Source organism: Corapipo altera, unplaced genomic scaffold, assembly GCF_003945725.1.
Source record: "Corapipo altera isolate COAL_440 unplaced genomic scaffold, ASM394572v1 61553, whole genome shotgun sequence".
Lineage (NCBI taxonomy): Eukaryota > Metazoa > Chordata > Aves > Passeriformes > Pipridae > Corapipo > Corapipo altera.
In genome coordinates, this window is record NW_020884918.1 from 6,558,017 (window position 1) to 6,572,002 (window position 13,986).

Sequence of the window (13,986 nt, forward strand, 5' to 3'; positions counted from 1 at the left end):
GCAGAACACATTTAATTACCACTGGCTCTTCTAGAACATTAGGTAAAAAATAACGATGGTATAATCGCATTAGGGGTTTGTCTTTGTTGGTTTAAGACAAAGATTTTAGTCAAAGGCCTCATTAAATCTTAGATCATTCTGTGCAGGGCTTAGCTCCTCCGTGGGTCTACAAAAACAAGGAAGTACAACTACAATCCACAGAAATAAAAGAAAGATGGAGAGACTTCCAAATTTTTTAGGCTTAAACGCAGAGGAACATTTTCCCCTCTTGAACAAAAATCGTCCATTAGAAACTACAGCTCTTGAAATTAAATTATTTCTGAAATCAACCCTCAAAATCAGGACTTCAGTCCATACAGGCAATACTGTAAATATGTGCTCATAAGCACATTCTCAACGAGGCTCAAGAGAAAACATACTCTGAGCCACAAACAGATAGAGTGTGGCTCCATCAAGGTTGCAGTACCTCAAAATTACAAAATTAATTATAGCCAAGACTTTCATGGTATGTCCACTTATCACAGAATGGTTTGGATTGGAAGGGACCCTAAAGCCCATCTCATTCCAACATCCTGCCACGGTCAGGGACACTTCCCACTACACCAGGTTGCTCCAAGCCCCATCCAACCTGGCCTTGAACACTTCCAGGGATCCAGGGGCTTCTCTTATCCTCCAAAATATTTTTGTCTCTCACTCTGCAAATTCAACACACTCCTTGCATTCCGACCACTATTAGAAAAATGCACACAACTGAATTAAAAACAATGCTGCATAGGAAAATAAAAACTGTAGTTCTATGATACAGGTCAAGGACGAAAGTTTCTGTACAAATCTGCAAGACCACGATTTAGAACTGCAAACGTCCTAATGCATACAAATATTTTCATTACAGATTAATCAGATTCAAGTGTTCCTCTGATTCTGAGTTTTGGTGCCAGTGGAAGTTTTGCTTTCGTAACACATTTATGTTTTCCTTCATATCCCTTAGAGACACAGCAAAAACCTACCACAGCCATCATCTCCTAAAAGCACAACATTCCTTTGCACCATGTACATTAAACAGCCAGTTATACATCTTCCTACTCGTGTTAATGACTTGGTTATCAAGGTGGTTAATTATCCACCAACTTCTGGACAGCTACTTCACATTGGCAAGACAGGTACCATTTCCTGCAAGGAGAATTCTTGTCTCACAAGTACAGTGTTAAATAAGAGTTCATCTCCAAGCTCCTTATACAAACTATTCTTTATATCTAAGGATTGCAGTTGAGTAAACTGACATCACAGATCAAGGCTAGATTTGCACACTAGATCTGAGCTGTTATGCAAATTAAAATATCTACTGATAATTGGAAAACTGCAAGCTCTGCTGTAGGTGCAACAAGTATATTTGGGAAGTTCTCATGGGTCAATTTAAGGATTTAATGCAATTAACAGGTAGAGCAAACTCACTGCTCCTCTTGTCCACTGAAGTGGTAGATGTTGCCTCCCTCTCCCAACCACAACTGATTGTATCCCCAGCTGTGGAAAGGTACTCTTCACTTTTGCATTTTCAAAGGCTGCTTCAATTTATTTGAAGCTTTGAAGTAATTACTCTTCCTCCCTGATAAAATCATTGAAAGGAGAATAAAACTGTTTCAGAACTTGACCTAATTTGATCATGACACAAAACTTCCACGACTGAAAGGTGCTGCTCCCATCAGTAGTTCTTTCTATGCCCAACATAATAGATACCATACAAATAAACTTCTCTTTCACTTTGTACATGCCAAAAGATCTACCAGACTTCAGGAGTTAATTGAGGAATGGGTGAAAATACAGATTTTCCTTGCAGATGCACTAAAAAAAAAATAAAAATATCCATCATCATTTATTTTGGGAAAGGAGCAGAAAGCTAAAGGTAAAAGAGAAAGAGAACAGGGAACAGAAAGCACACAGACACACTTTGATCTAACCCCCTTTCACCTATAATATATAAACAGTAGAAATAAAATCATAAAGAAAAAATGCAAAATAATAGGCCACCTTCACAGAACCGGTACTCCAGCAGCCTACTGGAGGAAAACAAAACAAAACACCTAGAAAATGTAGACAGCTAATCAATATTTCCAGACAGGTAGTGCACAGCATTGCCTTTTCATTTCTTTAGCCTTTACACACAACAACCAATAGACAAAACCACAAAATTTAACTATTAAAAGGTGTCTCACACACCAGGCAAAGCAGCTCCCCTGCCCTGCTGAACATGGGCGATGGTTAATCTGAATGATCTGATGTCTGAACACTCCCACCCCAAAAGATGGCACAGACATCTGGCAGGACAATGAAAGGAAAACAGTTAATGTGTAACTTAATAACATGTAATTTATTAACAAATGCAGCTTTGGATGGATTTAATCCATTAGCAAATCTTAAAAACACATTGTAACAAAGAACAGAAAGAATACAATTTGTTGTGCTTTATCAGTGTTCCTCACCACAGCCTGAAATGCAGCTCAGTTTCCCTTGTCCCTTCACTTTCCAGGCCATCCAGGGGACCTGCCAGTAACCAGACATCAAGTGTAAACCATTCATAATGTGGCATCAGTGCATCTGGAACCCGACAGATCATCCTTTTTCCTGAACTACTGAACCATTTTCATGAGATGTGTAGCAGAACACCCCAGCCTGAGTAGCTCGCCGCAGATACTTTTAAAATTATGAAGAATAAATCCCTTACAGAGTTGTAACTCATAAGTGTTACTTTAATATCCCGTATTACTGAAAAAAAACCCCATCCTTTGACTCCTGTATTAACTCTACATACTCTGTATGTGCCATTCAGAAGGATGGCCACCAAAAACTCTAGCCTTAGTCATTGCAAGACACCAAGTTTTAAAATTTTATTTAATACATCAGCTTGCTTCTAAGTTTCCTTTAACAAGCAATTTCCCCTGAAGAATTAAAGAAAAATCACCTTTGAGCCAATAGGCTTTCTTTCTTTTCTTTTATAATGGGTTATTTGAAGCCGCTCAGGTTTTGGAATATCAGGATAAATGTCAGGGAGATAAATCACCAACACACCTCGTGAAACTTGCTGCAGCACTCCCAGTAAACAAGCTGGAGCATATGGTTACAATTAGGATTTGTATGACCACAGAAATCAGAAGCTCTAGTCATGAACCACAGCCTCACTCTGCTGTGTACTGACGGTCCCTACTCCAAGCAGCTGACAGGAGACATACAGCAAAAGCAGAGCTCCCAATACTCCACAAGCCTGGGCAGTGTGGGGTAGACATCACAGAAAAGAGGCTTTACTGACTTTAAAAACACATAAGACTTGAGAATGTTTAGTATGAAATATTCAGACACTGTGCAGCCAAGGGTCCCCAGCAGCATCAGCCTCTCCAAAGGAAAAAAACCCCTATGGATTCACAGAATCCCAGAGTGGTTCAGGCTGGAAGGGACCACAGTGGGTCACCTGGTCCCATCTCACTGCTTGAGCAGGGCCATCCCAGAGCACGTGGCACAAGATTGTGCTCAGAAGGTTCTGGAATATTCCCACTGAGGGAGACTCCACACTCTCTTTGGGCAACCTGTTCAGTGCTTGGTTACTGCACAGCAAAGCAGTTCTTCCTCATGTTCAGGTAGAACTTCCTGGGCATCAGTTCCTGCCTGTTCCTCTTGTCCCATTGCTGAGCATCCCAGAACAGAGCCTGGTCCATCCTCTGACCCCTCCATTCAGGTACCTACAAGTTCACTGGAGACAATGGAAGACTTCCATGATCTGTCAAGCCCAGGAACATACAGTATAAATTGCTCTTCTGGGAAAGAATGCTTTGTTATCACTGCCACCAATGCCTATGAAAAGAGCAGAGTTCACAGAGGAAAAAGTCTCTGCTACCTGTTCAGCTGGTTCTAATTAATGGTGGCTTACTACCAAAAACATGCTGGTGGAGCTTACAAAACTGATCAACCATTTCATATAATATCAGAATGGTTTGGGTTGGAAGGGACTTTAAAGATCATCCAGTTCCACCCTCTGCCATGGCCAGGGACACCTTACACTATCCCAGGTTACTCCAAGCCACATCCAGCCTGGACTTCAACACTTCCAGGGATCCAGGGGCAGACACAGCTTCTCTAGGAAACCTGTGCCAAGGCCTCGTCACCCTCACAAACAGCAATTCCTGCCCAACATCACATCCAACCCTGCCCTCTGGCAGTGGGAAGCCATTCCCTCTTGTTCTGTCGTTCCAGGCCCTTGTCCCAAGTCCCTCTCCAGCTCTTCTGGAGCCCCTCTGGGCCCTGGAAGGGGCTCTCAGGTCTCCCTGGAGCCTTCTCTTTTCCAGGTGAACCCCCCCCAGCTCTCCCAGCCTGGCTCCAGAGCTCTGGAGGGCTCCAACCCTCAGAACATCATTATTTCTTATATAATTATACTACAACTCTTCTGGTTTCAGATCTTTGCAGTTGAAAAGCCCCAAGAGGTTGGTGGAGCTGGAGCCAAGTGCTACCTGAACTGCTGTTGCTGTATAACCATTCTATTTCCTCACATCATTCATGAACACAAAGATACACTAGATTTCAAAAAAAACCAAAAAACACGACACAGTGTACATCAAAGGAAGTATCTAAGTGCTTCATGGTGAACACACCTATGGCCTGGAGGGATTTATTCCAGAGGCAAGGTTTTTCTGTACTACTGTGGTTAAATCAGAAGATGAGTTTTTCTCATGAAAACATGAATACTCTCCAAGGGGACACTGAGGCACTGCTCTGGAAGCAGTTCAACCCAACTCCAAACCAGCTGATGTGGCGCTCATAGCACCCAAGCACAGATTCTGGTTAGGATGGAGTTGTTCTGGTACTCAGTTTGCTGGGCAGCTTTTTTCAGACTGACCCTGACACAGCTACACAACTATTAACACTCAACCACTTATCCTCGAAGAACGTGTGCTTGAACTGACGCCACTTGCTTTGTTCTGGGTCAGGCACATCTTCAGAGAACTAAGAGAAAGCTTAAAGGCCTGGAAATTATCTAAATCCTCCCATCCAGGGAGGCAGAAATATCACAGGTACAGTGTCAAGAGGATGACGCTGTTACAGACTGTGAGAACAAGCAAGGACGAAGACGAACAGACAGAAGTGGGACAGAAAGCTCAGATCCACGTTTTAAATTGTGGTGAGCATGAACAGACAATTAAACACTGACTAAGCAACAGAGACAGACAGGGTTGTAGCTATGGAGCAGATCATACACCCGATCCGTGGCACATCATGAAAAGGCTCTGGAAGGTACAAACAACCAGCCTGAAGTATCTGTTAGCAGAAAAAAAGGTTGGTGGAATTACAAGAAATAACAGACACGCCGCTAGTAGCTTTTTGTGTCTCTCTACTTTGATGCATTTTAATCTAGATATTACAAATCAGGCTACGTACAATTGAAGGGAAAAAAATTAACATCAAACACTAAATATTAATAAATAGTTTTCTTGTAAAGTTAAAGATTAATCTGCAAGTGCTCCTATTAACCAGAAAGTAGCACCAACAAAAACAGGAATAAGCTACAGCATATTTAAATCACAGATGTACAACACAGGTCAGATGGCTTCAAGTAGCCTAATGCTGAATAGCATAATGTAGAGTAAAGCATATACTTGCATGATATAAAGCCATTAATGGCCAGGAATGTTTGTCTGGTTTCAACCAAAGACTACAGACATGAGAAAACAAGTCATTATTGATCACTACACACTGAATTCTGCAACTTACATTAATGCTACAACAGTATATTTGTGGGCAGGTTAGTTATGATGAAGACTTAAGTGATTAATGAAGATGAATCTGGCTATTGCCTCTTCTTTAGTTCCTTACAGATTTAACATTGTGCCCATTACATCTATAAAAACCCAAACAGCACAAACCAAGTCAATTAGATCTTACTGTTGCAGTAACTCCTTAATCCTGCAAGATGAATTTAAGTGTTTGGGGTATTTTTAATAGCAAAGTATAAACTGGATCCACTATTTAAAAGGAAATCATTTAAACTGACTTCTTTTTCAATAGTCTTGGGCAGCATTAACATTTCCTTGTCTTAGCACATCATCTGTTTGGCAGTTCCTTGCTGTAACAAGGATTTTATTTTGCAAGCAATAAAATGACTAATTAAAAAAAATTTGCTTGTCCACAAAAAGTCAAGTTGGTTGACTGCAGACCATGAACTGGCATATGTTAATATTATTCAAGAAAGAAAGAAGAGGGCACTTAAAACCAACAAAAATACTTTTTTTCGAGAGTAAGTTGGTTCAATGTACGTTGTGAACCACAAAACATGAATTTCTGGTTTCCAATAAATGAGTTTCTAATATCTAACCTCTACTAGCATGCATGTTGATGTCATTTATGCCTTCGCTATACTGTACCAAATCTAGTACTTTACAATTATTTTCACACCCAGAGAAAGACTGCAAAGACAAAACAAAGCTGACTCAGTATAGAAGAATGTCCTCCAAGAAGTTACAAAAATTATATTCATTATTTCCGCCTCCTTCTAAGCCCACAACTGTTCCTTTAACCGCTGGAGGGTCACGGAATTGGCAACACGATTCTAACCCAGGTATTTTATACCTAGGATGGAGAAAGGTGCTTGCACACAGATAACCTGGACACAGTCAGTGGCCAAACCCAGGAGTAACTGGTGTGAGGATGTTGCTGTGTGGTTTCAGACTGAAGGAGGCTCATGAGAGGAAAAAAAAACAAGCTATGAAGGATGAGAAGCAGAAGGTTAACTGTGGGAAAGGGTAAACTTCTGCTCATATTGTGCATAATTATCACTCCTGCTGAATCACAAGGAAGGAAAAGGGGGGTGGATTTAAAATACGGTGCTTATAAGAGTTTGTTGATCTCCTGCTGCTGTGTAAGCGACTACAAAACAGTCATAACTTAATACACGGTCACGCAGATGACTGTAGTATCAAGTTAAACAATGTAAAAGTACAATAATTATTTTAGGCCTCAAATTTCCATACGAAAAATAAATGTTTTTTAAAACCAGCCTCCCGGCTTCTTTCATCCTAAGTAGATTTCAGTTAGGCTACTTCAGCAAACTTATTTTAAGCATTATGTGGTATTTAAAAAGCACTGAGCGACATAAAAGTGAATTTTCAATTCTTCCCTTCTTCTTTCAATCCTTATTCTGTAAAGACTACAAAACTCACAAAAATAACACAATACAGAAATTACACTGAAGTTTTCCACAGCTGTTCATTGCTCAAAACTTGCCTCTCTTCCATAGCAGACTACGAATTTGCTCTATTCTGATTTGTACTGCACTCTGTCCATGTACCTGATCCTACATTATCCAGAGGATTGATTTGATATCATTCAGGGATTAGATGGGCAAATATGCCATTTACTCTACCAACTCTACTGTGCTGAAGTTTCACCTATAGTCCAACTTCATATACAGGCAAATAATATTTAAAAAAAAAAATAAAAAATAATCAACTGACTGTTTGGGCACAGATAGAAAAAAAAAAAAAAAATCTCTATTTTCTGACAGGATGTGGTACTTATTTTTTTCCCCTTTCCCAGGCAGGAAATTAGAAAGGTCTTCATAAAAGGCTGCTCCTCTCAAAGCTTTAAATGACTATACTTAATTTGCTGGGAGATGAGATGGCACTTCAGGTACTGCTGAAAGAAGCAAGAAAACAAGTGTAGGCGTACGCTGAGGGAGTTATTAAGGGAATGGTTCAGGAGTGAAGGGGCTGCAAGTGTAGGAAGAGACAAGAACAGACGTAGGCTGAAACCTTAAGAGTTTGCATTAAGAAATGGAGAACAAGTAAAAAGTTATGGGGGATATGAAACCAGAGGTGTCACAGAGGGAGGCTGGAGTCTGGCAGTATGGATGGACTTTACAAATCAATCAAGTAACCAGAAGAGGGGAAGGAAGCTGTTCCACCTGTGGCAGCACTAAGGCAGAAAGACACTCAAGAGATCAGAATAATAACAACATGATCAGGTAGTAAGTAACAGGCATCAAAACACAGAGCAAGAACTGCAAAACTACAAACCAGGCACTGAAAACTGCTGCAGAAAAACAAGTTCAGTGCCATTTTCTCTTGCGACTGAAATGAAGGAAAAGACTGTACCTGACGGAACTCTGGAATGAAACATTGTAAGGAACAACTTAATTAATTTCATCGTTGATTAAGCACACTGCAAGCCACCGCTTTCTGATGGGTTTATGTTACAAAGGCAACCCAAACACGCAGTGGTCTGCCCTGGAGACCAGGAGATGGTGTTCCAGCAGCACCGGGAGCTGCCTGTGACAGACGTGCTCTTTTACTGCCTCCGTGAGGAGAGCCCCGTGCACTGCCACTGACTGGGAAGCATTTTCTGGCAGACCACTTGCGGCCTGAACTTTAATATTCCCTCGGGACACTGCCAGTGAATGGATTTCACAAAAGAGCAAAATAAATAGTATCGTTTTTAACAGCAGCTGACTCGCAAAGCGTTATTTAGTTTATCGGGGAGAAGGAAAATAACGTCTACCTTTACTGTTAGCACTGTATTATGTTTTATTCTTACTAGGTGGAAACAAAAAACCTTCAGGAATAATTTTTATGTGTAATGCACACACCAGTAAAACACATCTGGTGTGGGGAAGAGAGCAACCACCAACCAAAAGAGAGTATATAGCATAACAAACACGAGAAACTTTTTTCTGAACAAAGAATGGCATCCAGTCTCTCCTATTTTTCAGGCAGTATTTCTCTACAGCAAACAGTCCACACGTGAAAGGTCAGAACTAATCAGTAGTCATACTAATCAGGAAAAAATATTAGTCAACTTACTGGGAAAGGAATTCACTAAAACGTGTTACAAAAATTCCTATCTGGGTCACTCCCTTACATCACAGAACCCCTCTTGGAGGGACTCCTTGAGACCACCTAGTGCAAGCAGAGCCACAGAGCAGGTCACCTCGTCCACTGAGTAATTATAAAAAACAAAGCAAGCACATAAAACTATTTCTTCCAACATTTTAATTAATTGTAATCATGTGATTTATCAAATAGGGCACTACTCTGTTGGTTGAGGCTTTTCTAATATGCCAGTAAAAAAAACAAACAGGGACTAAGTGATCCTTTCACCATCTGCTGTCCTGCAGGTATAATTGCTTCAGATTCTAACACATCCTGAGATGGCCCATGAAGGATTACAATCCAAGCAGCCCTGTGGACAGCTTTTCTACACTGGCACCACTTGCTGAAAAAGAAATGGGCTACAGGTGTGTTTGCAGGAGGGGTCACATAGAAGGCAATACTTCATATGGTCTGAAGCACAATTTATAGAAAATCAGACTCACTTGCCACCCCAGATGCAATTCCATAAAGCAGTCCTCCTCCATCTGTTTGCTGCTGAAAGACGTGGGTCCCTGGAGGAGGGCTTCTCTCTTGTCTAATGAAATTATACAGCAAAGTTTTCACAAGTCTGCTGGTGTAGGGGAGACTGGAAAGAAAAGGAAAAACAGCTTTAGTTGACTCACAACTGACAAAGCTCAGGCAGGGTGCAAAGGCTGGAGTTTTGGCATTAAAGACAGTCAGTAACTCTCCCCCTGGGCTGACCAGACTGGAAAGGGAAAGAACACCAAGGTTTTGCCCATGCAAAGTTGCCCAGACTCCATCAGGGCTCTGCAGGAGCACCTTCCCACAGCAGGGTCATGGAAACCACATTTGTTTTCTTTTTTCAATACTACTTTAAAATAAACCATTTAGTTTGTTGAATCATTGTATTCACTTACCTCAAAACACAACCGGAAAAATATTTATGCAAGGGAAAGAAACATTGTATTTGTTCAGTTTTCACTCCATGCTTTGGTTACACGGAACAGGTAACAACAGCATTTCTCCATGCCCACAATATTTCTGTCTGTGTGTGCAACTTGGCCCAGTCTTAAAGATCTTCTCCAATCTGAAGGATTCTACAATTCTATGAATTTGCAAAGACCAATGAAACAACCGACTTCATATCAGTGAATTTGACAAATGCAAGTAAAATTTGTTGGGTTTAAGTAAAAGTTCATAATATTTCCTAACAGAGGAGGATTTCCACAGAAGCAAACAGATAGTGTGATTTAGAGGTGAAAAGATAAGAGCTGTGTTAGGATGAACCCTCTAAACATCTGTAGAAGCCCAGAAGACAAGGGGTTAATGTGTATGTCCCCGACACCAATAGCTGGCTGTTGAACCAACCAAGGCTTTTCTGGAATCCCAGCCAAGGATTGTTGGTAACAACCCTCGTGAGAAAGACCAGGATGTGGCTGGAGAAGGGGCCCTGTGGAGGGAGGGCAGCACACACACGTCCCTGTCCTGGCTCCTGGAGATCAGCACAACACAGGGGCAGGAATGAGTCTGAGAAACAGGCACGGACTGTAGGGGGGGATCAAGACCACCCAAAGCCTCCAGCCCACTCCCAGAAAGGTCTGGAAGAACAGACTGCACACGAGAATTAATTTGCATGGAAAGCAAGAATCTTCCCTCTAGGGAGGGTAAAACTTAAAAGGTGCCACCAGGAAGTCCAGGTGGTGCCCCAGGACCTGGACATGCCATCAGCTGAACAGACACTGGAGCCAGGACTGGTGAACCCTCTTTCTCCCTTTCTTTCTCTCTCCCCCTCTTTGATCCATCTCCCTCTCTGTCTCTCTTCCCTCTCACCCCATCCCTTTATCCAAACCCACTGCCATGTGTTCATACCAGGAGACCAGGGACTAACCTTTGTGAGTTTTTGCAGACCCTCTGACTTTTGTTGTTCCTTTTGCCTATGAGCATCTACAAACCCTGGGTGCTCCCATCTCCTCGGGGGTGGGACACCACACCAGTACCCCTCCAACTCTTCACATTGCTCTGGGCTCCCAGGAACTGAATTCCCACTTCCTAGGGGTCAGGCACCTGCTAATCCCAAACCAGATCTCTCAGACCACACACTAACTCTTCTCCCAAACATTCCCCATTTCCCCCCAAACCCTCAATTCCTTCAGTCCAGAGATTTAAGTATCACCAGACCCCACACATCCTGAGGCTCTGCCCCTACCCTGCTGATGTTTCATGTTGGTCTGCCCTGTGCTCCAAGCTGAGCCCTCTTCCTTTCATGTCACCCCAGAGCAGTATCTCCCTTTTACGTGTAGTAGTAACTTCAGAAAACAAGATAACAAATATATTCATCAAAATCTGCCCACATGGAACTTAAAGTTGAAGAGGATGAATGGGAGCCTAAAATGCATATAAGTCACTGTGACAAAGCATTTAAACACAACCACCAACTTGCCAGAACAAGTGGTATTACTCACATAACGGAGTTTACCACCTGCTAAGTATTTCCTTAAGCTCAGCATAGTACATATTTGCATCTTTCCTTTTTATTTGTATGGCAAGAAGGCTCTAGCACTTCTGAGGTATGTGGGTTCTCTAGGCTGCAGTGTTACGGGAAAAGCCCCAGAGCTGAATCAAAAAAAAGAACCATCCTGAAAAGGAAATGCTGTTTCAAGTTAATGAAATTACCCTCAAAAATAGAAATTATTTCCAAAATAGTTTTACTGAAGTCTGGGCTGCAAGATTTAAACCTGAAACCCTCCAACAGCCTTTACAAGTGTTTGCTTTCGTGTTCTCTTTTCTTTTGAGCATAACAAGTCTTCTATCAAAACGTATTTTTGCTGCCTTTTGTTTCCAGGTACAAACAACCTAAACAAGTCATCAGAAGCATTTGCTCTGCCATCAGGCACCACACGTGAGCAGGACATACCATCGACCACGCATCAGGTATCTGTGGATGATGCTCTCTCGCAGAATCTCTTTGTGGAATAACTGGCAGGAGAGGAACACGATGAGAGTTGTCACAGCTTCCAAAGAAATACTGTATGTAATATCTCTGCAGGAAAAAGGGAAAATTTGCAGAGATTAGTCTGCTGGGTTTGTTTACAAGCTGACTTCCAAGAACACTTGGTAGCTTCACCTGAAGTTACAGACTGTGTAGCACAGAGAGTGTCAATTGGGAACACGTAAACAACAAATTCAAGAAACCCAGAACAACTTCATACCAAAACAGGGTTGTTTTTCTCAGACATAAGTATTTTTTTTTATACACCAAAAGAAAAAACAATGTAAAAACACTGAGGTATTGCCCAGAACACTAGAGTTGCAATTTTCAGAGTATATCTCTACCTAAAAATAATAAATATCTCTCAAGAGTGCATCCTGTTAAACAAAATTGTCACAAAACCATTATGCAAAGTCAGGGAATGTCCATCTAGCCAAACAGAGCTCCATCTCCCAGGAAAAGTGGACTCTTATGAAAGGAATATAATACACAAATGCTAGTTCAAGTGTACAAAAAGCTCAGGGTATCACATACATTGTTCAGTTTTAAATGATATTTTCGAAGTAATGGTGAAGTAGAAAGTCTCAAGATATTACACACAATCCCAAAGAATGTGCTGTAATGGTTAAATACTGACAGCACACAGTTCAGCAAAGCTCATTAAGTTAAGGTTGATTAGGAAAGGCTGTGCAGCAAAATGCATGACAGACCCACTATTTAGGATATCTTGTGCTTTCTGTTCCCACCTCTGCCTATAACGACTTTGCTAGAGGTCTTATTTTTAAAAGGGAGAGGAAAATGGCATTTGCTACTGCAATCAGTAACAAACTGCAGGCTGCAAGAAACCTTTTAAAACACAATGAAGTAACAAGGACTTGAATCAGTATCATCCTTGCACCACACAACAAATCAGCATCCATGTGTGTTTAATCAGTGATGAAGTTTTTCTTTGTTACAATGTCTCCTTCCAAAAATTTTATTCTCAGCAGTTAAAACAGGTATAAACAGAAAACCAAGTGCCCTTCCAAACGATGACGACTTGAAAACTACAGTGCAACCTCCTGAACCAAAATAAATTAAATGCAGACAAGTCTAGATTTTCATTAGTCTCAGGATGGGAACTGGTGTGGTCCTTATCAGAACAAAAAGGGTTTCATTTAGAAGAAATCAACCTGATTTTTAACACATTCAAATATTTTAGTATTCTCAAGTGTGCTGCCAGATGCACTGTAAATACCATGCATTACTGCAAAGTGTAAAAAGAAGTTTCTGGGTGCCAGAGAGTGCAGCTATTTACTCAAAGTCAACAGCAAACTGGAATCACAATTTCCAGGATCACTATCCATAGAACCGCAGCACCTCTTGATACAAAAATGTTTTTGAAAGTGCAGGTTATGCAAACTCACTGTTTTTATTTCCTCTCACCTGATTTGAGTGATTGAACCCCTAACATCTCAAATTATAGGTCAGGAAGAGACGTATTGCTCGAGTAACACGCTCCTTGAAAATCATGAAGTCCATTCTAATTACTTTTTGTTACTGTGAGTTACCTGACTTTTTGCCCACTCCTGAGGAAGTCTGCCAGTGTAAATGATGATAATTAGATCAGGCCAGAGGTTACACTCTGATCTGATTCCACTGCAAAATTCACCTCAGCCAGAAGCAAGGCTGTGCTGGGAGCGGCGCCCGCTCCCTCTCCAAACCAGGGATGCTGTGAAATCCACCACCCATGCTCATCCCAAGCAAAGAAAGGAAGACATACATATACATAAAAAAATTATCAGAGCTTTAGCCACCAGCAAAAAAAAAAAAAAAAAAAAAAAAAAGGAAATGTTTTTCTATCAAAGTAAAAAGAACAGCTTGGAAAAATACTTTTTAGCTATTAAAAAAAAAAAATAAAATTCAGAAGCTCATCATTATTTACCAAGGCTGAGAATACAAGAACGATGTCTCCCACCCCAAGCTGATGAATGAAAAGGGTAATTTCATGACACACTACAATATGTACTGGGACACTCTGCAGAGAGGAAACAAACTTTGGAGTCTATAATACTTTTTCTCCATTTCAGTCATTCATTCCTTTATTTTTCTGATAAACCATACAAGTGTAATAGCAAATTTGAGGGAATGTTA

At 41.0% G+C, this 13,986-nt stretch overlaps 1 protein-coding gene across 5 annotated transcripts in view; it reads right to left on the reverse strand.

Annotated features, from left to right (window-relative positions):
• The window catches only part of DYM (dymeclin), a 216,510-nt gene that overhangs the window by 161,818 nt on the left and 40,706 nt on the right, over positions 1-13,986 (reverse strand). For all 5 annotated transcript variants that reach the window (XM_027656166.1, XM_027656165.1, XM_027656168.1 and 2 more), the window contains exons 7-8: positions 11,779-11,904; positions 9,347-9,489 (exon numbers count right to left, since the gene is read on the reverse strand). In XM_027656166.1, the coding sequence (XP_027511967.1) occupies positions 9,347-9,489; positions 11,779-11,904 (269 nt within the window). The remainder of the gene's footprint in view (positions 1-9,346; positions 9,490-11,778; positions 11,905-13,986) is intronic.